We start from the raw sequence: 22,026 nt of genomic DNA, 5'->3' as shown, positions 1-22,026 counted from the left end.
CATAGTTGAACACCAAGACAGTTCATGTTAATTACGTAAAACAACACAGATAAAATACAGGTGGCTAAAAAATTATTAATAACAATAGTTAAAAAGTAATGAAATTATAGCAGAATTAAAACAACATAAAAACAGAGGAGAAAATAGTATAAGTTTCAAAGTGATTTTTCACTATGTGTTTAGTAAAAAGGAGACAATGGAAATATGGCAAGGTATGTTCTGACCAATCCCAGTCAATAATCTGACCGCTGTATTTTGAACCCATTGAAGTTTCAGTGTCATCCCCCAAACCATCCCATGTACAATGCATTGTGAAAGGCATGGCAGACTCTTTTGCCAAATGATTAGCAACCGGCACAGGGAAGCATAAACCTGAACTTGGATATGTAAAGCGTATTTGCAGAGTCTCTCAAGTCCTTTCCAAAGAAAACTCTACCGAATGCTGTTTGTCTGTTAAGGACAGCACCTGTCAAAAGCACTTTCACTGACATGGCAGCAGTCAACATATGTCTGCTGTGCTCACTGATTGCCTGTGTTTTCCTCTCACCGCCCCCCCCCAACCCCCCACTGCAGTCAGATTACAGATGGCTGGGTCTTTTCAATGAAATTCTTCCTGGCACACACATGACATCAGTCCCATAGATTAGAAGAAATTCTAGGCAGAAGCAGTGGTCCTTTTAAAAGCCTTTGAAAACCCTTAATCTTCTTCTGCCCTCCCCTCACATTAACAATGCAGAGAAACCCCAGGGATAATCCCAAATGACACAGTGCAAGCAAGTGCTCTTTAGCCTGAGGAGAGGAAGGCGGATTTTTTTATTGGGCCTGGGAGGAAGGAGCAGAGGATTGCTGCAAATTATAGTGCCTTGGCAGGAAAGAAAATTAGAGCTTAGACTATCAGTACAACCCTGTGCAAATTTACTCGAAAGTAAGCGCCACTGAACCCAAATAGGTGCAAAGGGGATTGCAGCTGGTGTCATGTCAAAATTACTGTGCTTGAATACTTCAGAAACTTTATATCTGATAATGCATGTTAAACAACGTTTGAATGCCCCAAAAGAATGTGTCAGACTACCCAAAGGAGAAAAAAAATGAATTAAACATGGGCTGTAAAATGGAGAATCAAAAGAGGAACCAAGTAATATTGTTTCAGTCTTCCAGTTTTGCTTAAGAAACAGCACACACAACCATAATCTGGGGGTGGGGGTGGGGTTCGTCTTTGTCACCGCAAATTTCTATATTACATCCATGCTTTTTATTGTTAAATTTGCAGCTGTTAACAATCTGCCCATCCTTGCAGCTGCTAAAAATTCCAATCGCTCGCCAGCATATGGAACAGACAGAACTTCTGCCTAGTTTAACAGCACAAGTCTCGTATACATGTCAACTCAGGAGGTTGTCCCATAGAGGTAAGTACATGTAGGAATGCCAACTCAATTCTGCATGGAAAAACTCTACTTTTGCTTAAAAACAAACACCATTTATCAAGGCTAGGGCAGATTAAAGCTACAATAAGCCACTGCAAATAAGGCTGCAAATATTCTCCCTGCTTATTTGGATGCAAGTATCATTGAACAAAGCAAGGGATGCGGGTGGCACTGTGGGTTAAACCACAGAGCCTAGGACTTGCCGATCAGAAGGTCGGCGGTTCGAATCCCCGTGACGGAGTGAGCTCCCGTTGCTCAGTCCCTGCTGCTGCCCACCTAGCAGTTCGAAAGCACGTCAAAGTGCAAGTAGATAAACAGGTACCAGTGTGAAGGTGCGCTGCTCTGGTTCGCCAGAAGCAGCTTAGTCATGCCGGCTCCCTCGGCCAATAAAGTGAGATGAGCACCGCAACCCCAGAGTCGGTCATGACCGGACCTAATGGTCAGGGGCCCCTTTACCTTTATCACTGAACAAAGGAGTGGGTTGCATTTATTTATTTGCATTTATTTTGCAGCACCGAATACAGTGGAACTTCTGCCTCATATAAGTGAGGGAGGCAAATGCAACCCTCAGGAACGACTCAAAATCAGGACTGACCCCCAACGTTACACTTTATACGGTTTATTTTGTGCCTTCAGTTTTAACATTGTAAACCAACTTTTGCGTCCTGGCAGGAAGTGGGTATATAAATAGACAGCTTCAAGTAAACTTGCGACAAACATCAGCTGAAAATTAATTACTAGGAAGCAAAACCTATAGAACTCAGCCAGGGGCTTATTCAGCTGTCACTCAGCAGCTTTCTAACATCCCTTTTCACCACGTGAGTTGCGGCTCCGCCCTTCCCGAGTGAGGGCAAGAGAAGGGCTACAGGGCTTCGGCCGCCGCCACCGAGCATGCTCGGGAAGGGTGGCGCATGCTCAGTGAAGAACTCGGCATGAAGAACACCTTTCCTCTTCTTTTCTTTTCAAGGGTTGCGCTGGGGCCTTCGGCTCCCCGCTGAGGGAGAGGGAGAAGGCAGGCTTCTTCCGGAGAACAGGTAGCTACAGAAACACACGCACCCGGGTGGGGGTGCTCGGTGCGGGGGGTGGCGGCGAGGACGGCGCGGAATACCAGCACGAGAAGCGGCGGCGGCGACAGCGGCTTTCCTAACGGCCCTGTCTCGAGACGCGGCGGTTGGGCTGCGCATGCGCGAGGGGTGGGTGGTTTTGGTTTTTTAAAAAAGAGCCGTTAGCGGCCGAGGAGCGCGAGCGCCACCTTCAGGCAGGGTGGTGGCAAAGCAGGAGGGAAGCAGCACGGCGAGGGGACTGAAGCAATGAGAATGTGGGCGGGGCTTGTCAGTTTTCTCCCGCTGATTTGAATGGACGAACGGGAGCCTTGGAGCAGGATTGGCTGTTCCCTCACCCGCCCTGTTTCTTTTCTCTCCATATTAGGAAGAGCGGCTCATTTGCCATAGAGTTTATGTCACAAAGCCCACGGGCGGCATTATTATTATTATTATTATTATTATTATACCCCTGGCCCCCTTTGAGTGTCTGTGTCACTCTGTTTCCTGCCTTCTACTACTGTTATTGTTATTGTTACTGTATTTATTTATTTATTCCCCCCCTTTTTTTTTGCTTGACAGTGACTCAAGGCAGGCTTACAGATAAAAATAAGACCTTCATATCCTATATATATATATATATATATATATATTATTATTAAAGATTTTCTTGTTTTACAGAAGTATGTGTAATGTGTGTGTGTGTATGTATATATATATATATATATATATATACACACACACACACATATACACACACACACACACACACACAGCAGTTTGCAACGATAAAGAAACATAAAACCAGAGAAATAACATCAAGAAAAGTTTAAAATGAGTTAAAAGCAAAAAAAGAAGAAAAGGAATTAAAAGCAGACGTATGGAACTAGGGGTGCGTGGGTGGCGCTGTGGTCTAAACCACTGAGCCTAGGGCTTGCCAATTGGAAGGCCAGCGGTTCTAATCCCCGCGACGGGGTGAGCTCCCATTGCTCGGTCCTGCTCCTGCCCACCTAGCAGTTCGAAAGCACGTCAAAGTGCAAGTAGATAAATAGGCGGGAAGGTAAACGGCATTTCCATGCGCTGCTCTGGTTCGCCAGAAGCGGCTTAGTCATGCTGGCCACATGACTTGGAAAAGCTGTCTGTTGACAGCCTTCTCATCTTTGCTGTGTGCAGCTTCTTCCATCACTGCAGCACAGTCCACATCTGGGGAGATTCCTCCTTTTGATTCATAATGTTGCCAGATTTCTTTCTTGGGGTCCGGACATGACAACCTATTATTATTTTCTGATTAGGGTGCCAGGAACAAAGGAAGATGGGAGCCTCTGTGGTTTACAATAATTATGTAGAATATTGAATTACAGTAAGCATGTCGAAATAAATTAAAAAATTGTCCAGTAGCACCTTAGAGACCAACTAAGTTTGTTCTGGGTATAAGCTTTTGTGTGCATGCATACTTCTTCAGATACAGTAAACATGGTTTTCTCTCTCTCACACACACCCCAATAAACATTTCCTGCTGACATTTCCTCTTCCACACAGCCATGGAAGACACAGCATTCCCGTTCCTCTTTTGCATCTGGTGCCACTTTTTGTTCCCATTTGTGGCTTCTAATGGTCCATATATCTTGAAAGGTGACTCGTTATATCCTTTCCTTCAGAGAAGAAATGAACTGGAGGGTGATGCTGACGCTGGAGAACTTGGGCCAGTTGCATCGTGCTTGCCGGCAGCTGCGCTCCCTGGCTTATGGGAAAGGACACCGAACACAGTGGAAGCCTGTCTTGTCATCTGCCTACCCCATGTGCCCAGTTCAGCTGCACCCCCTGCTCTGGCAGCCAGACACCAGCTCACAATTCAGGCTTTTAACAACCAAGGAGGTAATTAACAGCTACTTTATTCTTGCTTCCAAGAATTCCTGTTGTGTGTGCCTGTGGAATGAAAGCTGGCGCTGTTTTGTGGAGGAATCTTCAGTGTATTTTGTAGGGAAACAAAAACGATGGTTAATGCAAAAGAAACGTTGAGTAAAAGTGTTTGATCTGTTCCGAACAAATTCAAGTGTGCCTTTTGCCCAGCCCATCTTGAAATGACAAAAGTGGAAACCATTGGAAACAAGATGAAAAATGGTAATACGGCACACCATATGGTTTAATTGTTCCTCTTTCAAAGTGCATCAGCACTTTGTTCACTGGAGCTGAGTCCCTGTGGATCTTTCTTACATAGCTGTGTGTGTCCGGCTGCCGTATAAGCAAAGCAGGCATTGCGTTTTAAGATTTTACAGCTTTGCTTGAAAGTGCTTCCCCTTCCATCCATCCCATGTGCACTCCTTGAACTCTCTTGCAGAGAAAGAAATCAGCCAAGGAGAAACAGCGACCTGTACAACCAAAACCAGAGAAGCAGGAGGTTGAGATAATGTCCAGGATGACCGTAGAAGACCTTGCAAAATCCATGCATAAAGACATAGGTGAGACTGTTTCTTTGACTTTGCAAAGGTTACCATCATCAGAATTCATTCTCAGCCGCTCCCACTTGAATCCCCTTTTAGTGAAGCTCAGTATAGCATCTGCCCTGCATGCATACAAGTTGAGTTCACAGCCTCTCCAGGCAGCGCTGTCTCCTGTCTGAAACCTTGAAGAGACCCTGAGATAGATGGACCAACAGTCTAACTCAGTATATTGCAGTTTCCTTTGCTGACAAGACAGGAGAATGTGGGCCTTGTATCTGCTGACTTGGGAGTCCTGCAGCGGAGCTTATGTCACTCATTAGCCCATTTTAATTGTTTCAAGATTTCCTGCCTTTCCAGTGCCATAAAGGAGGTTTGTGTAAGATGTCTTTCATCCTCTAGAGCATTCCTCAGCCATCTGCTTCCGATGTGCTTGAGCTACTTTCATCTGAGAAAGGTTTGAATTAAATGAATTTGCCATAGAATTGGTCCCAGTTGGATGGGGGATTTTTTGCGGTGGGGGGTTGGGAGAGGAGAATGGGAAACCCTTTGTTGTACTTCTTTAGCTTGTTTCATTTAGAGTTTTTCCCCCACATGTGAAATATATTTTCCCAAGGTGGTAGTGATAAATTTTGTTGTTTAGTCATTTAGTCGTGTCCAGCTCTTCGTGACCCCATGGACCAGAGCACGCCAGGCACTCCTGTCTTCCACTGCCTCCTGCAGTTTTGTCAAACTCATGCTGGTAGCTTCGAGAACACTGTCCAACCATCTCGTCCTCTGTCGTCCCCTTCTCCTTGTGCCCTCCATCTTTCCCAACATCAGGGTTTTTTTCCAGGGAGTCTTCTCTTCTCATGAGGTGGCCAACGTATTGGAGCCTCAGCTTCACGATCTGTCCTTCCAGTGAGCACTCAGGGCTGATTTCCTTAAGAATAGATAGGAGTCTCCTCCAGCACCATAATTCAAAAGCATAAATTCTTCAGCCTTCTTTATGGTCCAGCTCTCACTTCCATACATCACTTCTGGGAAAACCATAGCTTTAACTATACAGCACTGAAATCCAGGCTTGAATTCAGCGGCTGCTGGGGTGGTGACTGCAAGTCCCTGTGTGACAAAGACCCTATCCAGCTAGGCTCCAAGTAGTCCAAATTGCTATGTTTTACTTCCATTGTTGAAGGCAGTATGCGTCCAATTGGCAGTTGCTCGGAATCACAAGTGGGAGGGAGTGCAGTTGTTCTCATTTCCTGCTTTTGGGCTTCCCATAAGCATCTGGTTGGCTAATGTGAGAACAGGATGCTGCCGCAGATGTGCCACTGGCCTGATCCAGCAGGCTCTTCTTAGAGCTGCTTCATCAACCATGTTCTTCCTGAGGTTGGTGCACTGACCAATACAACTTTCCGTTTCTGTTTTCAGATCATATATACGAAGCCTTGCTAAACACGAGCGTTGATATAGACGCACTAGAACCCGACTCGGTTCTGGATGAAGTGTTGATCAAGGACATCATTCAAAAATCCGGCATGAAACACAAATGGGCCAAGTTGAAAGAAGACAAAATCAAAGAAAACAAAGATGCCGTAAAGAGGTAATGGCTTGGGTTAATTGATTTTGGTTGCTAGGTTTATGCAGACCCTGTTTTCCATCGCCCTTTTGCTATTCCGGCTTATGTTTGATGTCTATAGTCTTTGATACTCATTCACAAGCTTGGATCCTAACTTTTCGCTTAGGTTTTTGTGTGTGCTAATATTGATTTAAAAATATTAGTAACTTTATATGAATGTACAAATTATATCTAACTGCATTTTCATAATATTTTGTTTTAAGTTGTCTGTTGTTGTTTCAGTTATTTGTATACCGCTTAGAGATATTTTCAATATGTTAAGCAGTATAGAAATTAAATAGTCAATCAAAGCCTTAATTAATATTGAGCCAATTTTGTTTTCTCTCTGTCCACACCCCTTTTGCTTTGCTTATCCTCTAGCCCAGTGGTTCTCAACCATTTTTCTCTGAGCCGCGCTTTCAGAATAAAAATATGCTTGCGCCACACTGAAATTTTTTTGATAAGAAATACGTTGGAAAACGATTCCTGTGCTTCTGTCTACGAGTCCAAATAAAAACCATTTTAGCCGTTATGGAAATCTCATTTGGTCAGTAGTATTTGAAATAAACCCTTCTCAGATCTTTTAGTTTCTATAACTCAATAAACAAAGAAGCGCTGACTGAAGTAAAGCCCTTTGCTGTGAAGAGAGCACCCCGTTTCATTTAGCCACATATCCATGCGTACTCCATTTCCTGAAGAAGAAAATACCACATCTTGGCAGGCTACTGGCATTGGGCTGTGACTCGTTGCTGAGGATCGCATGCTGAGATCATTGATGCTCAGGAATTTTAAGGGATCTGTTAAGAGGAAAATGTTAAGGAGAAACACAAGGAGGGTTTACTTCATGGGTAGGCAAACTAAGACCTGGGGCCGGATCTGGCCCAATTGCCTTCTCAATCCGGCCCACAGACAGTCCAGGAATCAGTGTGTTTTTACATGAGTAGAATGTGTCCTTTTATTTAAAATGCATCTCTGGGTTATTTGTGGGGCCTGCCTGGTGTTTTTACATGAATAGAATGTGTCCTTTTATTTAAAATGCATCTCTGGGTTATTTGTAGAGGGATCCCTGACCATTAGGTCCAGTCATGGCCGACTCTGGGGTTGTGGCGCTCATCTCGCTTTATTGGCCGAGGGAGCTGGCGTACAGCTTCCGGGTCATGTGGCCAGCATGACTAAGCCGCTTCTGGCGAACCAGAGCAGCGCACGGAAACGCCGTTTACCTTCCCGCCGGAGTGGTACATATTTATCTACTTGCACTTTGACGTGCTTTTGAACTGCTAGGTGGGCAGGAGCAGGGACCGAGCAACAGGAGCTCACCCCGTCGCGGGGATTTGAACCGCCGACCTTCTGATCGGCAAGTCCTAGGCTCTGTGGTTTAGACCACAGCGCCACCCGCGTCCTGGGTTGTTTGTGGGGCATAGGTTCTCTTTCCCCCCCAAAATATAGTCCAGCCCCCCACAAGGTCTGAGGGACAGTGGACCGACTCCCTGCTGAAAAAGTTTGCGGACCCCTGGTTGACTTCATTTGCAAGCCTTGTGTGTTTCTGTTCATTGCAGGCCTCCTGCAGATCCTGCTTCATTAACTCCAAGGCCTCCAGTTGTTACCATCCTGGGTCATGTCGACCACGGGAAAACCACGTTGCTTGACACGCTGAGGAAAACTCAGGTGGCAGCAATGGAAGCAGGCGGCATCACACAGCATATCGGTGCCTTTCTTGGTATGATTTATCAGAGTCATTTTAACGTGCATTGATAATTACGCTGACTTTTCCTCAGATTGTCCCGTCCACACCATACATTTAAAGAACTCTTGGACCACTTTAACGGTCATAGCTGTTAAGGGTCTCCCCTCAGCACCCTTGAACAAACTACAGCCCCCAGGATTCCTTGGGATCTCCACACAATCTTGTTTCCTAAGGTGTTTTAGTGTCAGAAAACAGTCCCAGATCTAAAGGTTGAGTTGCTGACGCTAATCTGCTGTACAGTACAGAAATGAAGACCAGCTTCAAGAATAAGGGGCGCGGCTTCCAAGAAAATAATATTTATCATGAAGGCATACAGTGGAGCTTGGGACTGCAGCAGTGACAGTAAAAGAAACCTTTAAAAAATAAAACGTATAAGAAATATATGTTTAGCAGATTCCCTGAGTTTGGCTTTGTGAAGAACTGTTGCTACCTTAACAGAATCCATGTTCAAAAGGAATTTGAGCAGTCTGCAATCGTGTAACCATTTTTTGGTGGGGAACAAGACCCATGGAGCTCTGTGGGGCATAGATTTTTGACATGCATTTATAATTTTTACAGTAGTGCTATATAGATTTGATTGTTGTTGGGGTTTTTGTTTTGGGTTTTTTTACAGTGCGTTTGCCTTCTGGAGAAAAAATCACATTTCTGGATACACCTGGCCACGCTGCATTTTCAGCCATGAGGGCGAGAGGTACACATGTCACGGATATTGTCATATTGGTGGTAGCCGCAGAAGATGGCGTAATGAAGCAGACTGTGGAATCTATTCAACACGCTAAAAATGCCAAAGGTACAGCACTTTTCTTTAAAGTGGGTGGGAGGAAGGGAGAGATAAGTGCCATTGGTCAAATAGCATACATACCGTATTTTTCTCTCTATAAGATGCACCAGACCATAAGACGCACCTAGTTTTTGGAGGAGGAAAACAAGAAAAAAAATATATTCTGAATCTCAGAAGCCAGAACAGCAAGAGGGATAGCTGCACAGCGAAAGCAGCAATCCCTCTTGCTGTTCTGGCTTCTGGGATAGCTGCACAGCCTGCATTCGCTCCATAAGACACACACACATTTCCCCTTACTTTTTAGGAGGGAAAAAGTGAGTCTTATAGAGCAAAAAATACAGTAATCACTGAAAGCCTTCACTTTTTTCCAAGGCCCTTAGGTCAGATGCTTACCTGTTTGCGAGCTGCTCATTCTGATATGGTGGGATCAAAATATCTTCACAAATAAATATCCTTTCACAACTGTAGTTTTGGGGAAACGTCTTTGGTTTGCAGCTTCCCATGCTTCACTGTTTGGACTTTGGCATTCTCCCCCGTTTCCTTTTCTCTCGCAGTTCCAATTATCGTTGCCATTAATAAATGCGACAAGCCTGAAGCCAACCCGGATAGAGTGAAGAAAGAGCTTCTGGCTCACAATGTAGTTTGTGAAGAATATGGAGGAGATGTTCAGGCTGTCCATGTTTCAGCACTAAAGGTAATTTTAACCTGTTGTCACTGTACTAGTCATAGGTGGGCTTCATTTCTGGAAGCGTGTTATTTCCAGAAGCACTTTTCCTTTTCCCATAAGCTAGTTCCAGCTAATTCTGGAAGGTAATTTGTAGTGTTTTTCACGGTGCAAAATAAAAATGCTTGTGCCATTCTTGTGTGTCTGCAGGTGTAGATCTACAGATCATTAGATTAACGCTAAGACGTTTCTTACATCAATCTGGGAGAGAATTAGTTGGGGCAAATGTTAATTTTTGAGGCTGAATAAACAACTAAATCTGCAATCCTAAAATGAGTGGGACCCAAAGATGATTTCGCTGCCGTATGCAGCTAAGCCCTGCTGTGTTTTCACCAGCAGGGCAGAAGGGAGGTCCATTTTGTGGGTTCTTAGAAACCCTGTTTTGGAGGGTAATACAAAGGTGTGATTTACACCATCACCTGGGCTTTTGGATCTGTCCGATTCAAGCTGTTTCCTGGTGCTCCCTCGAAACACCCTCTTTTTGACTCTACCGGCATCCATTGGTAGGGCCAGGTTTCGGTAGCAGCAAGGAGGTAGAATTCAACTTCTGGCCTCTCTCTGTTTATCCTATAGCCCTAGGGTTGCCTCCTTAAAGAGCAGAGGCAGCAACAAAGCTGCTATATGACGGACCATACAGATTGGATGTCTTTTCCTCATGCCATTGCAAATTATCAAAAAACCCACAACCCAGCAAAGGAAGTACTGTGGGTTGGGAAAAAATTCCCTGATGCTGATGCATGTTCCTGGACATGAAGGAATACCTGGCCACACAATGACAGTCTCCATGCAGAGGGGTTTAAATCATCCCCATCCTCAAACAGCCGCCTATGCAGTAATCCAGATTTTAGAGCTATTCATCTCCTGTCGTAACGTCACTGATGTGTCATTTCCTTGATCCCAAGCAACTCAGCTCTTTTCTGAACTTTCTTTGTTCGGTGTAGGGTGACAACTTGATGGCTTTAGCAGAGGCAACTGTGGCTCTTGCGGAGGTGTTGGAACTGAAGGCAGACTCTACAGGCCCCGTGGAAGGCACCATCATAGAGTCTCGTACAGATAAAGGAAAAGGGTGAGCCACAGGCACAGGCCCCTTCATTCCTTGACAGAATCACTAGTCATTTGAGTCGTTATTATTACTATTATTATTGGTAAATGTCAACCATGCTTTTTTCTTCAATGTTATCTCCATTAATTGCCACCACCAGTCCTCTATATTTTTCCATCCATGTCCATGTTAAAATCTCTCTACTGCAATCACATATTGGAATTAACTTCCTGACAGTAAGAGCTGTTCGCCAGTGGAATTTGCTGCCAAGGAGTGTGGTGGAGTCTCCTTCTTTGGAGGTCTTTAAGCAGAGGCTTGACAACCATATGTCAGGAGTGCTCTGATGGTGTTTCCTGCTTGGCAGGGGGTTGGACTCGATGGCCCTTGTGGTCTCTTCCAACTCTATGATTCTATGAATAATATTCCATAATTTTCTCCTCCCTTGATATATATCCTTTAATTCATGCCCAGTTCCAGATGTCCAAATTCCATTTCCTGTTGCATTTCCATTTCCTGTTATTTAGAAGCAAAGTGGCTTCTGTTACTGCAACACTAAGAGAGGTTAGGCTATTGAACCCAGTGTGCAACCGATCTATCTCTTTCTGTGCTTCTGGGAAGCCACAGGAGAGCCACCGGGAATGTAGTGGGTGAACTTGGGACTGGTCCTTATCTCCATCATAATTCACCTAACAGGGGTAAGGAACTGTGGGGTTGGTGATATTAGCGAACCAGCGGCCCTCCAGATATTGCAGACCTACATTTCCCATCATGCCTGATTGTTGGTTGGAGCTGAGGGGAGTTGAAGCCCAGCAACATCTATAGGACCACTGATTTCCCCATCCCTGACTTAAGGAGTGGGGAATCTAGGTACACTGTCCTGAACTATTTGGAAGGGCCGGGCTCAAGTGTGATAAAACAGATATCAAAGTACAGTGGCACCTCGGGTTACATACGCTTCAGGTTACAGACTCTGCTAACCCAGAAATAGTACCTCGGGTTAAAAACTTTGCTTCAAGATGAGAACAGAAATCATGCTCCGGCGGCAGCAGGAGGCCCCATTAGCTAAAGTGGTGCTTCAGGTTAAGAACAGTTTCAGGTTAAGAACAGACCTGCGGAACGAATTAAGTTCTTAACCCGAGGTACCACTGTAAACAGAAAGCATATGCATTGCGAATTTGTTTGCTACCATCCACATATGCTATAACCCGCCTCAAGACAGCTCACTATGGAAAAAAATGCAAATAAAATTAGTGGCATAAAATTGGTTGTACGAATTCAAACGCGATCTTCCCTCCTTCTCCCCTCTAGTCCAGTGACCACTGCCATCATCCAGAGAGGCACTCTGAGAAAGGGCTGTATTCTGGTTGCAGGGAAAAGCTGGGCCAAAGTGCGTATGATGTTTGACGAGAACGGCAAGGCCATGGAAGTTGCCCCTCCAAGCATGCCAGTGGAGATCGTGGGATGGAAGGAGGTTCCTTCAGCTGGAGAGGAAATCCTTGAAGTAAAGTCTGAGGTACCACAGATTTCCCATTCAGCATTTAAGCCTGGCGCCCCCAAGGTGGGTCCTCTCACTGGGCAACGAGGACACACTCACCTTGGGCTCCAGGCCTCTGGGGGGGGGAAAGCAGCAGGGACAAGCTACCAGGGCAGTGATGGAGAACCTGCGGCCTTCCCCATGTCATTGGGCTGCAACTCCCATCTTTCTGAGGCTGATGGGAGTTGGAGCCCAACAATATCAGGATGGCCACATTGGGCCCCCATCCCTGTACTAGAGAGAAGGAGCAGAATTAATGAACACGGATTGGCTTCGGCTGTGGCAGCTCAAGAAGCTATTTACACTGCTGGAACAGGAGCTGTGTGCAAGCTGTTTGCATCCTGCTTTCTTCCACTCCATTACAGTGGTACCTCGGGTTACATACGCTTCAGGTTACTTACATTTCAGGTTGCAGACTCCGCTAACCCAGAAATAGTACCTCGGGTTAAGAACTTTGCTTCAGGATGAGAACAGAAATTGTGCTCCGGTGGTGCGGCAGCAGCGGGAGGCCCCATTAGCTAAAGTGGTGCTTCAGGTTAAGAACAGTTTCAGGTTAAGAACAGACCTCCAGAATGAATACTTAACCTGAGGTACCACTGTACCTAAGATGGCAGGGTGCAGCGGCTCATGGAGAGCACAGTGGGCCCCACAATCTCTGTGCACTTAGCAGCGCTTGTTCTGGTCTTCCTCAAACCACCAGAAGCATAATAACCTCATTGACCACCTCTCCTCCACAAAAGGTCTGGAGGGTTGTAACATGAGAACGGGCCTTCTCTGCAGTAGCTCCCCACTTATGGAATGCTCTCCCTGGGGTGATTTGCCTGGCACCTTCATTATACACCTCTAGGCACCAGGCAAAAACATTCCTCTTCAACCAGGCCTTTGGCTGATTGTCATCCGATGCCCTTTTTAATGTTTTTTTTTGGGGGGGGGTAGATTTTTAGTGTGCTATTGTTCTTATTTTTATTATGTATCTTGTGTTTTTTATATCGTGATTATATATTGCAAACCACCCTGAGATCTAAGAGTATAGGGTGGTACACAAATGAATAAAAAATTAAAATGAAGTAATAATAAAAAGTGTAAGGCAAAAAATATAGTTTAAAAAAACCTAAGATAATTTATACAGAACAGCTGTGTTTGGAGGCAACATATATTTGAGTACCAGCTGCAGTGCAGTGGCTGACTCCATCCTAGTTTGAGCTGTTAACATCTGGCTGGTCAGTGCTGCAGATGTAGGTTTGACTACTACCTTCCCTTCCAGGTACTGAACACAGTTCCCCACTTCCCTCTGTAGCTCTTGGTGCACACCAAAAATAAATTGCTGGTGGGAGGGGAACCCTTGGGCTGTTGGGTGGGGGCTGCAGATGGAGGTGGGAGCCCAGATCCTGGGATCCCAGCTATCCTGCTAGATCAGAGAGGCAGTTCTTTTCTTCTTCTGCCAAGCAAAGGGCTCGTGAAGTTGTTGAGTGGAGAAGCTACGCCGAGCAACAAGAGAAGGCGAAGAAGGACCTAGAAGTCATTGAGGTGAAGCAGAAGGAGCACAGGGATGCCTACAAGAAGGACAGAGAAGGCATGGAAAACATGTCCTGGAAGCAGAGAAGGGCAGCAGTGTACAAGAGCAAAAAGCATCTCCTGGCTATACGACCGAAAGAAAAAGGGGAGAGTGACAAAAATGTGCTGCACATCATCATCAAAGGTGGAGTCCTTCTTACTCAGTTGGGTTTGTCCTGCTCCCAAGAGCTGCTATTATTATTATTATTATTATTATTATTATTATTATTATTATTCCCCAGCACTGAGGCAGTGGGCTGGGCGGGGTGCACTTCCACATATAATATTAAATAGCACCTGTAATGGTATCAGGGGGTTGCATGAGAGCAATCAAGCAATCAGGCAAATTCCTCCCTGGTCAGCTGTAAACCCTTGTTATTGGTGCCAAAAAAAACCTTCACCATGAAGAGCGCCTCTATTCCATGTCTTGCTCATTCACTGGCAGAATCTGAGAGTGGGCGGTCCTTAAACCTTCCCCAGCAGAGTAGTTTGTTGACACCCAGTCTGCGCCTCCCCTTTCTGCGCGGAAGCCTACTGCGCAAGGAGGGCATGGGTAACGGAGGACCTCTCTCCTCCCCGCTTTGCTCAGGCAGGGTGCGTGGCACTGCCTCGCCTCCCCCGAGCCCTGCAGCTCCTCTCCACTGGAGGCGTGATTACTCTCCACCGCTGAGGGGGTGCTGCTTCCCACAATCTTTGGGGGCTCTCTGTAATCCATCCTGCTTTTCCCCTCTCGCCCCTGAGCCGATGGCAGTTCCCTGACAGCACCATTTGAAGCCTCGAGAAAGCAAGGCCCACAAGAGGGCACACATGGTACATAGGAAGCTGCCTTATCTCAAGATAGACCATTGGTCTGCCTAGTTCAGTATTGTCTGCACTGATTGGTAGCGACTTTCCAGGATTTCAGACAGAGCTCCCACAGTCTTGCCTGGAGGTGTTGGAAAGTGGACTTAGGTCGTCCTCCTGCATCAAAAGCAAATGCTTTAATGCTTGAACCATGGTCCTTCCTCATGCTACTTAACTGACACACAGGTGTGACTTAACTGGCATTGAGAATGGCACCTGTCATTGTTAGCCATTTATGATAAAATAGGCACCATACACAGGACGTGGGTGGCGCTGTGGGTAAAACCTCAGCACCTAGGACTTGCCGATCGCACGGTCGGCGGTTCTGCGCTCCCGTCATTCGGTCCCAGCACCTGCCAACCTAGCAGTTCGAAAGCACCCCCGGGTGCAAGTAGATAAATAGGGACCGCTTACCAGCGGGAAGGTAAACGGCGTTCCGTGTGCTGCGCTGGCTTGCCAGATGCAGCTTGTCACGCTGGCCACATGACCCGGAAGTGTCTGCGGACAGTGCTGGCTCCCGGCCTATAGAGTGAGATGAGTGCACAACCCTAGAGTCTGGCAAGACTGGCCCGAACGGGCAGGGGTACCTTTACCTTTACCTTTACCTTAGGCACCATACACAAGACCTGAAGATAAATTGAGACTTGTCAGGTTGGCAACAGTTGAACAGCAAGTATTATTCACGTATATGTTAATGACTACAATGTGTTTCTCTCCCTTGAGCCCAAGAGAGGCTTTAGTCCTTTTTGTTTTCAAAACGCCTTCATAGCGGTGCATAAGTTACTAGTCCATAGCTTGCCTGTCCTCACAAATTCCTCCAGACACCCTCACGGTTCTCAGCCAAAGAATCAACTAACAGAGTAGCTTGCCAGCTGCCACCTCCTTTCCCCATACCAGTTATTCTTTGTGAAATGCATTTATAATGCAAATACAATACCAATGCTAACAGTCACGACTGTTAATGGCTGTACTTGTAGACTCTTCTTTTTTGAGCAACCCCACAACATTTTAATCAGACTGTTGGAAAGTCCTGAGAGGTTTTAATTTCAGAAGAAGAAGAAGAAGAGTTTGGATTTGATATCCCGCTTTATCACTACCGGAAGGAGTCTCAAAGCGGCTAACATCCTCCTTTTCCTTCCTCCCCCACAACAAACACTCTGTGAGGTGAGTGAGGCTGAGAGACTTCAGGGAAGTGTGACTAGCCCACAGCAGCTGCATGTGGAGGAGCAGAGACACAAACCCGGTTCCCCAGATTACAAGTTTATCGCTCTTAACCACTACACCACACTGGCTCTCAGTGTGTCTGTGAGACACAGTTTCCGCGAGTTTAATCAAAGCTCTATTCATTGCTCAGCTCCTTCTCATTTAATTGCATGAGACTTAAGATCCTCATGGATTGTACAGTAATTAGTTGTGCTATTCTTTGTTTTGTGTGTGCCACTCGCATTTAAACTCACTGGGACTTTTGCTCCGCCCAGGTGACGTTGATGGTTCTGTGGAAGCCATCTTGAACATCTTGGACACCTACGACGCCGATGAGGAGTGTGAACTAGACGTGGTCCACTGTGGGATTGGGGATATTAGCGAAAATGACATAAACCTCGCAGATACATTTAAAGGTAAAGGGTGGCCATTGAAGAAAGCGGTACAAAGTCATGTGTCTTAGATGGCTAAAGAGCCAGAGCACTTTGCCTTGCAAGCAGTCAGCAGCTCAGTAACCGGCCTTAAAGTACAGTGGTACCTCGGGTTAAGTACTTAATTCGTTCCGGAGGTCCGTTCTTAACCTGAAACTGTTCTCAACCTGAAGCACTACTTTAGCTAATGGGGCCTTCCGCTGCTGCCGTGCCGCCAGAGCACGATTTCTGTTCTCATCCTGAAGGAAAGTTCTTAACCCGAGGTACTATTTCTGGGTTAGCAGAGTCTTTAACCTGAAGCATCTGTAACCTGAAGTGTCTGTAACCCGAGGTACCACTGTACACAGAAGGTGTGCTGCAGTGACTGCAGGCAGGGTTCCCATGGAGCAGAACGGGATGCACTTTCCCACCCATGTTGCAAGGCAAGTCAGGAATGCGTATCTCATCCCCTTGACACATTGTGTTACCTGTCAAGACTGTGGCCAGCTGGCACCTTTGATGCCAACTATTGGAGCTGCACATTAACTCTCCTGGTTTAGGGGTAGTTGCTGCATGCACCATCCTGATTTCTGAATGCTTTGCATGCAAGATTAAGAGTCTTCACGTAATGCTTTTCATGTAAGTCAGCTTGAGGCCCTTTGTGGGACAAAAGGCAACTTGCAGGTTTTTATAAGTGAAATAAATGGCTTTCTGCATGGCTGTGGGAATTCAGGGCACAGAATTTAACATTGCAAGAAACTCATCTTTATTGTGAAGGAGGTCTCTCTTCCACATGGCTGCAAAGATAGGCTTGAGGTGTGTGTGTGGAATGCTTGATGAAATCATGGAAGTCAGAGAGGAGTAGGGTAGGATTTTCAGTTCCCGAGACGTCTCTTCCCCATCTCTTTCTTTCAGATGTGGAATAAATTATGCAAAATAAGCAGGTGCGTGCAAATGGGTGCAATTCAGTTGGGTTTCAGAATTTAGCATTCCTTGGTGCAGAATGTTACCATGCTGCAGATGTTTTGGATTTTCTCTTCATGAATATACTCAGCCCTGCCCTTAATGTTTGGTAAATAGAGCAACTCTGGAACTTTTAAAGCATGCGTAATTTGAGCCATTAGAAAGAAGAAGTAAAATAGCAATTTTACACTTACCCTCTTTTGTTGCATTGCCAGGTGTTGTATACGGGTTCAACGTGGATGCAAATAAACCTATTCAGCAGCTGGCTGCCAAGAAGGGAATAAAGTTGAAAATGCACAAAATCATCTACCGGCTTGTTGAAGATTTACAGGCGGAGCTAAGCAGCACCTTGCCCTGTTCTCTAGAGGAGCATGTGTTGGGTATACTTCTGAATTTGAGATGGCGGAAATAGGGGTGGGTGGGTGGTAAGCATTGCTGGCCTGGGGGCCCGGGTGGTTGGCTTCCCAAAAGCAGCTGTCTGGCCACTGGACCTTTGGCGTGATGATACACCAGAAGTCTTTCATTCAAGGGGTAGCAGTTTCAGCATGGGTATTTCTAAAAGCGGGATGCGGGTGGTGCTGTGGTCTAAGCCACTGAGCCTCTTGGGCTTGCCAATCAGAAGGTTGGTGGTTTGAATCCGCACAACGGGGTGAGATCCTGTTGCTCTGTCCCAGCTGCTGCCTACCTACCAGTTCGAAAGCAGGCCAGTGCAAGTAGATAAATAGGTACTGCTGCAGCGGGAAGGTAAATGGCGTTTCCATGTGCTCTGGTTTCCGTCACGGTGTTCCGTTGGGCCAGAAGCGGCTTAGTCATGCTGTCTCTGGACAAATGCCAGCTCCCTCGGCCTGAAAGCGAGATGAGTTCCGCAACCCCATAGTCACCTTTGACTGGACTTAACTGCCCAGGGGTCCTTTACCTTACCTTTTTCTAAAAGTACTGATATTCATGAAATAGTGACAAACCAGAGACAGGATTCTCTGCAGAAATGCGCAGTGCTGTGACCGGCTGCAGAAATTCTACTTCCTAAGGATCTATTTTTCTTTTTTAATGCAAAACTCTTCATTTATATGGCACCCATCTGACTGGGTTGCCCCAGCCACTCTGGGCAGCTTCCAACAAATTAAAAACATCAAGCACAGTAAAACATCAACAGTTAAAAACTTCCCTGTCAGATAGTTGTTTATGTCCTTGATATCTGCTGGGAGGGCGTTCCACAGGGAGGGGGTTGACTACTGAGAAAGCCCACTGCCTGGTTCCCTGTAACCTTGCTTCTCACAAGGTTAGAAAGCCCTCGGAGCTGGACCTTGAGTCCAGCTGGGCTGGACGATGGGGTTGGAGACACTCCTTTAGGTATACAGTGCTTGAAACTTTGCTTGTAATGTTTGCTGCAATCTTACAGCACTTAGTGAGGTGCAGTTTGAACAGAACTTCTGTAGGTCAAGACTAGGGGGAAAAGGGATGGGCTTCAACTTTTACTCAGAACAGTCCTACTGAGTTCAGTGGGTCTACCAATCACGTTCATTTCAATGAGTCTAAGCTCTGAGCGAAGTAAAACTTTGTTGGATGAAGTAAAGCAGGCTAAAGCTGCAGAGTTACTACAAAACAAGAAAGGGGAAAGATTGCAGACTTGCACAAAATCCAGCTTTTAACTTGGAAAGTCTGGATGCTGGGTTTTTTTTAGTACTGGATACGTCACCTTAGCTTTTGTATTTTGATTGGAATTAATGTTCGTATCTTTTTTAATGAGCAGAGACTGCCTAAATGGCACTTTTACACTTTTAGGATTCTCATGCTTTTTTGTTTTCCTTAGGAAAAGCTGTTGTTTTAGCAATCTTTGATGTCACAGTTGGAAAAAGTACAGTTCCAGTAGCTGGCTGCAGAGTACAGAAGGGGCAGCTGGACAGAAAGATGAAATTTAAATTAATTCGTAATCAAGAAGTTATTTGGACAGGTGAGTAGCGGTTGATTTCCTAAGCAGACAGTTCTACTGCCCAGTTCCCACAATTGTATGAAACTCCTGGATTTCGTAAGCCTGCTTTCTGCCCCTCCCCTAGGTGAATTTCTTACTAAAAAAATAACAATAGACTGAATATGGAGCCGTTATTTAAGCACCTCTTTATACAAAAATAAAGTTTGATCCTCCTCAGTCAAATGTCAGTCACAGACACTTTCCCAATATGCTATGTAGATATTTTTGTGGGTAGCAGAGCTCCAGGTGGAATCAGTTACTGATTCTCTTCCGCATGACTGTGTTGAATTATTGCAGAGGTGTGTTCATATAATCTCATGTGAGGTGTGTCTCTCCGACTGTTAACTTTAAGGGGGAATTTGAAAACATTACCGTTTACCCAGGCATTTGATGGTTAAATCTTATACGTGGCAACCATGAGAACACTGGATGCTTTAGTTGAGATTCCTGCATTGCCAGGGGTTGGAGTAATTGATGCTCAGGGTCCTTTCCAACTCTACAGTTCTGATTCTGAGTAGTGTGCTCTGGAGTGCTGTGACTTACATGAAAATTAGTTACAGTTAAGACATGGTCTGATTTGGAGCAATCTCTGCACTCTAAACATTTCTCACCTTGTAATAAATGTTGCACAATTTGGAGTTTTTGCTTTATGTATGTCTGTTTTACCTAGGATACCTATCGTCACTGAAGCACCATAAAGATGATGTCCCTGTAGTCAAGACTGGCATGGATTGTGGGCTCAGTCTGGACAAGAACATAGCATTTCAAGTGGGAGATGAAATTGTTTGTTTCAATGAAAAGGAAGTTGAGCAGACGATCTCTTGGGACCCAGGATTTTAAATCTCAAAACAGCCAAATATGTGATGGGCTGAGAAACTGGGATTATATTATTTGCACTGCATCACAGACACATTTGAGAAGCAGCTTGCATTGTAAAAATGGGTAGGGGACTTTAATGTATTTTTAAATATATATAAAAAATCATTATGTTGTAAATTTCAATAAAAACTGTGGGAGAGCTTAACTGTACAGTGAAACCACCTGGATCTATATTTTATGTGTTACAGTGGGAGCATCCTGAAACTTGTGTGTTATAGGCTACGCCAAAATAATACATTTTGCTGAACAGATCCGAGTACTTGATTAACTATGTGAGGATCTGTCACTGCAGACATGTGTGCCAAGCTATTATTCAAATCAGTTTGGGAGTACAGACAAATTCATACATTGAAATTACATGAGGGGATTACAGGGCTAGCACCAGCTTGCCACGAATTCAAGAACCACATGATGGTAGTATCTCTACCTACATGCCATATTCAAACAGTGTGTATGTTGAAGGTAAAGCTAAGCTGCTGCCACCTTTGTGCGCTTCCAGGGGATGAACAGGATTCCCATGATTCCCTATGTATTTCAAGCTGGAAACACATTTTCATGATCGTTGGGAGTCAATTCCTGCAATGCTTTATGAGAATCGTATGCCCCTTCTTCCTCAAGACTCCATGCTCAGATTGTACTGGGTGAATGATAGCAGCCATGGCATCTCTCCCTCCGAAAGCCCTTTTACACCAATGTGGAACACAGCCATGGTTGTGAAATAGGTATTTGGGACGCGGGTGGCGCTGTGGGTTGAACCAGAGCCTAGGACTTGCTAATCAGAAGGTCAGCGGTTTGAATCCCCGCCACGGGGTGAACTCCCGTTGCTCAGTCCCTGCTCCTGCCAACCTAGCAGTTCGAAAGCACATCAAAGTGCAAGTAGATAAATAGGTACCACTCCGGTGGGAAGGGAAACGGCGTTTCCATGCGCTGCTCTGGTTCACCAGAAGCGGCTTAGTCATGCTGGCCACATGACCCGGAAGCTGTACACCGGCTCCCTTGGCCAATAAAGCAAGATGAGCGCCACAACTCGAGTCGGTCACGACTGGACCTAATGGCCAGGGGTCCCCTTTACCTTGGTATTTACAGTAGTGTCTAAGCAAGGAATGCCAACATGGTACCCAGAGACATCACAAAGGATTTCTTCCCTCCTATTCCTAAAATGAAACTTTATAGCATTTTATCGTAGTCAGAACACATTGTGGTGTGGATAGTAGTACCCGGAGGGACAAAAAGGTTGGCAGCTCGCTGCTCCAAGGAACAAGGTCTTCCATCATTCCAGGTTTGGAGAGGGAACTAGTGATGGCAAGAAACCTCGGGTTAAGAACTTAATTTGTTCTGGAGGTCCGTTCTGAACCTGAACCTGTTCTTAACCTGAAGCACCACTTTAGCTAATGGAGCCTCCCGCTGCTGCCACTGCACGATTTCTGTTCTCATCCTGAAGCAAAGTTCTTAACCCGAGGTACTATTTCTGGGTTAGCGGAGTCTGTAACCTGAAGCGTTTGTAACCCAAGGTACCATTACTTTTTCCACCATCAATCCATACTTTAGAATCAGTATTGCTGTTTTAGTTTTTTCTGTCCCACCCAACTACCGTATATTAGAAATGGGCCATAAAATACAGCAGGCCTAAGAATCTTAATGTTTTGCTTTTTTTAAAGTTTATGACTTCAAGGTGTGGAAACTAGGCAATCAGAAGACCCCCCCCCCAAAAAAAAGCAAGCAAGAAAAAATGTGCCCCCGTCTCTGCTGTAGGCCCTGTTGGATTCACCTGACCAGCCCAATGAGCAGTAACCCTCTGTAAAGAGTTCTGCAACAGGACTTCTGTCCTCCCCCCACCCCGCAAGAGTGACTCTAGATTGTTCCAGCTGCCAATATGCAACA

The 22,026-nt window shown here is 45.5% G+C and overlaps 1 protein-coding gene across 2 annotated transcripts; it reads left to right on the top strand.

Annotated features, from left to right (window-relative positions):
- The first annotated feature begins 2,025 nt into the window (after positions 1-2,025).
- On the top strand, positions 2,026-20,303 carry MTIF2 (mitochondrial translational initiation factor 2). Of its 2 annotated transcripts, XM_081000973.1 has the most exons (15): positions 2,026-2,458; positions 3,047-3,074; positions 4,124-4,339; positions 4,803-4,923; positions 6,313-6,484; positions 8,056-8,216; positions 8,857-9,033; positions 9,579-9,718; positions 10,690-10,814; positions 12,099-12,303; positions 13,771-14,023; positions 16,200-16,340; positions 17,513-17,677; positions 19,108-19,248; positions 19,937-20,303. In XM_081000973.1, the coding sequence occupies exons 3-15, from the start codon at positions 4,130-4,132 to the stop codon at positions 20,104-20,106; spliced, it is 2,181 nt and encodes a 726-aa protein (XP_080857099.1). In that variant the 5' UTR covers positions 2,026-2,458; positions 3,047-3,074; positions 4,124-4,129; the 3' UTR covers positions 20,107-20,303. The 2 variants fall into 2 exon arrangements, with proteins under 2 accessions (XP_080857099.1, XP_080857098.1); XM_081000972.1 differs by lacking the exon at positions 3,047-3,074 and having other exon boundaries at positions 4,123-4,339.
- Positions 20,304-22,026: the final 1,723 nt, after the last annotated feature.

The sequence above is a fragment of the Podarcis pityusensis genome (assembly GCF_964106645.2).
Source record: "Podarcis pityusensis genome assembly, chromosome: 3".
In the NCBI taxonomy this organism is placed as follows: domain Eukaryota; kingdom Metazoa; phylum Chordata; class Lepidosauria; order Squamata; family Lacertidae; genus Podarcis; species Podarcis pityusensis.
This window is presented reverse-complemented; position numbering and strand designations above follow the sequence as displayed.

Coding starts and splice junctions, on each gene's coding strand:
- MTIF2 (XM_081000972.1), top strand. CDS start 4,130: ATGAACTGGAGGGTGATGCTGACGCTGGAGAACTTGGGCCAGTTGCAT. Junction 6,485..8,055: donor AACAAAGATGCCGTAAAGAG/GTAATGGCTTGG, acceptor TGTTCATTGCAG/GCCTCCTGCAGATCCTGCTT. Junction 16,341..17,512: donor CCTCGCAGATACATTTAAAG/GTAAAGGGTGGC, acceptor TTGCATTGCCAG/GTGTTGTATACGGGTTCAAC.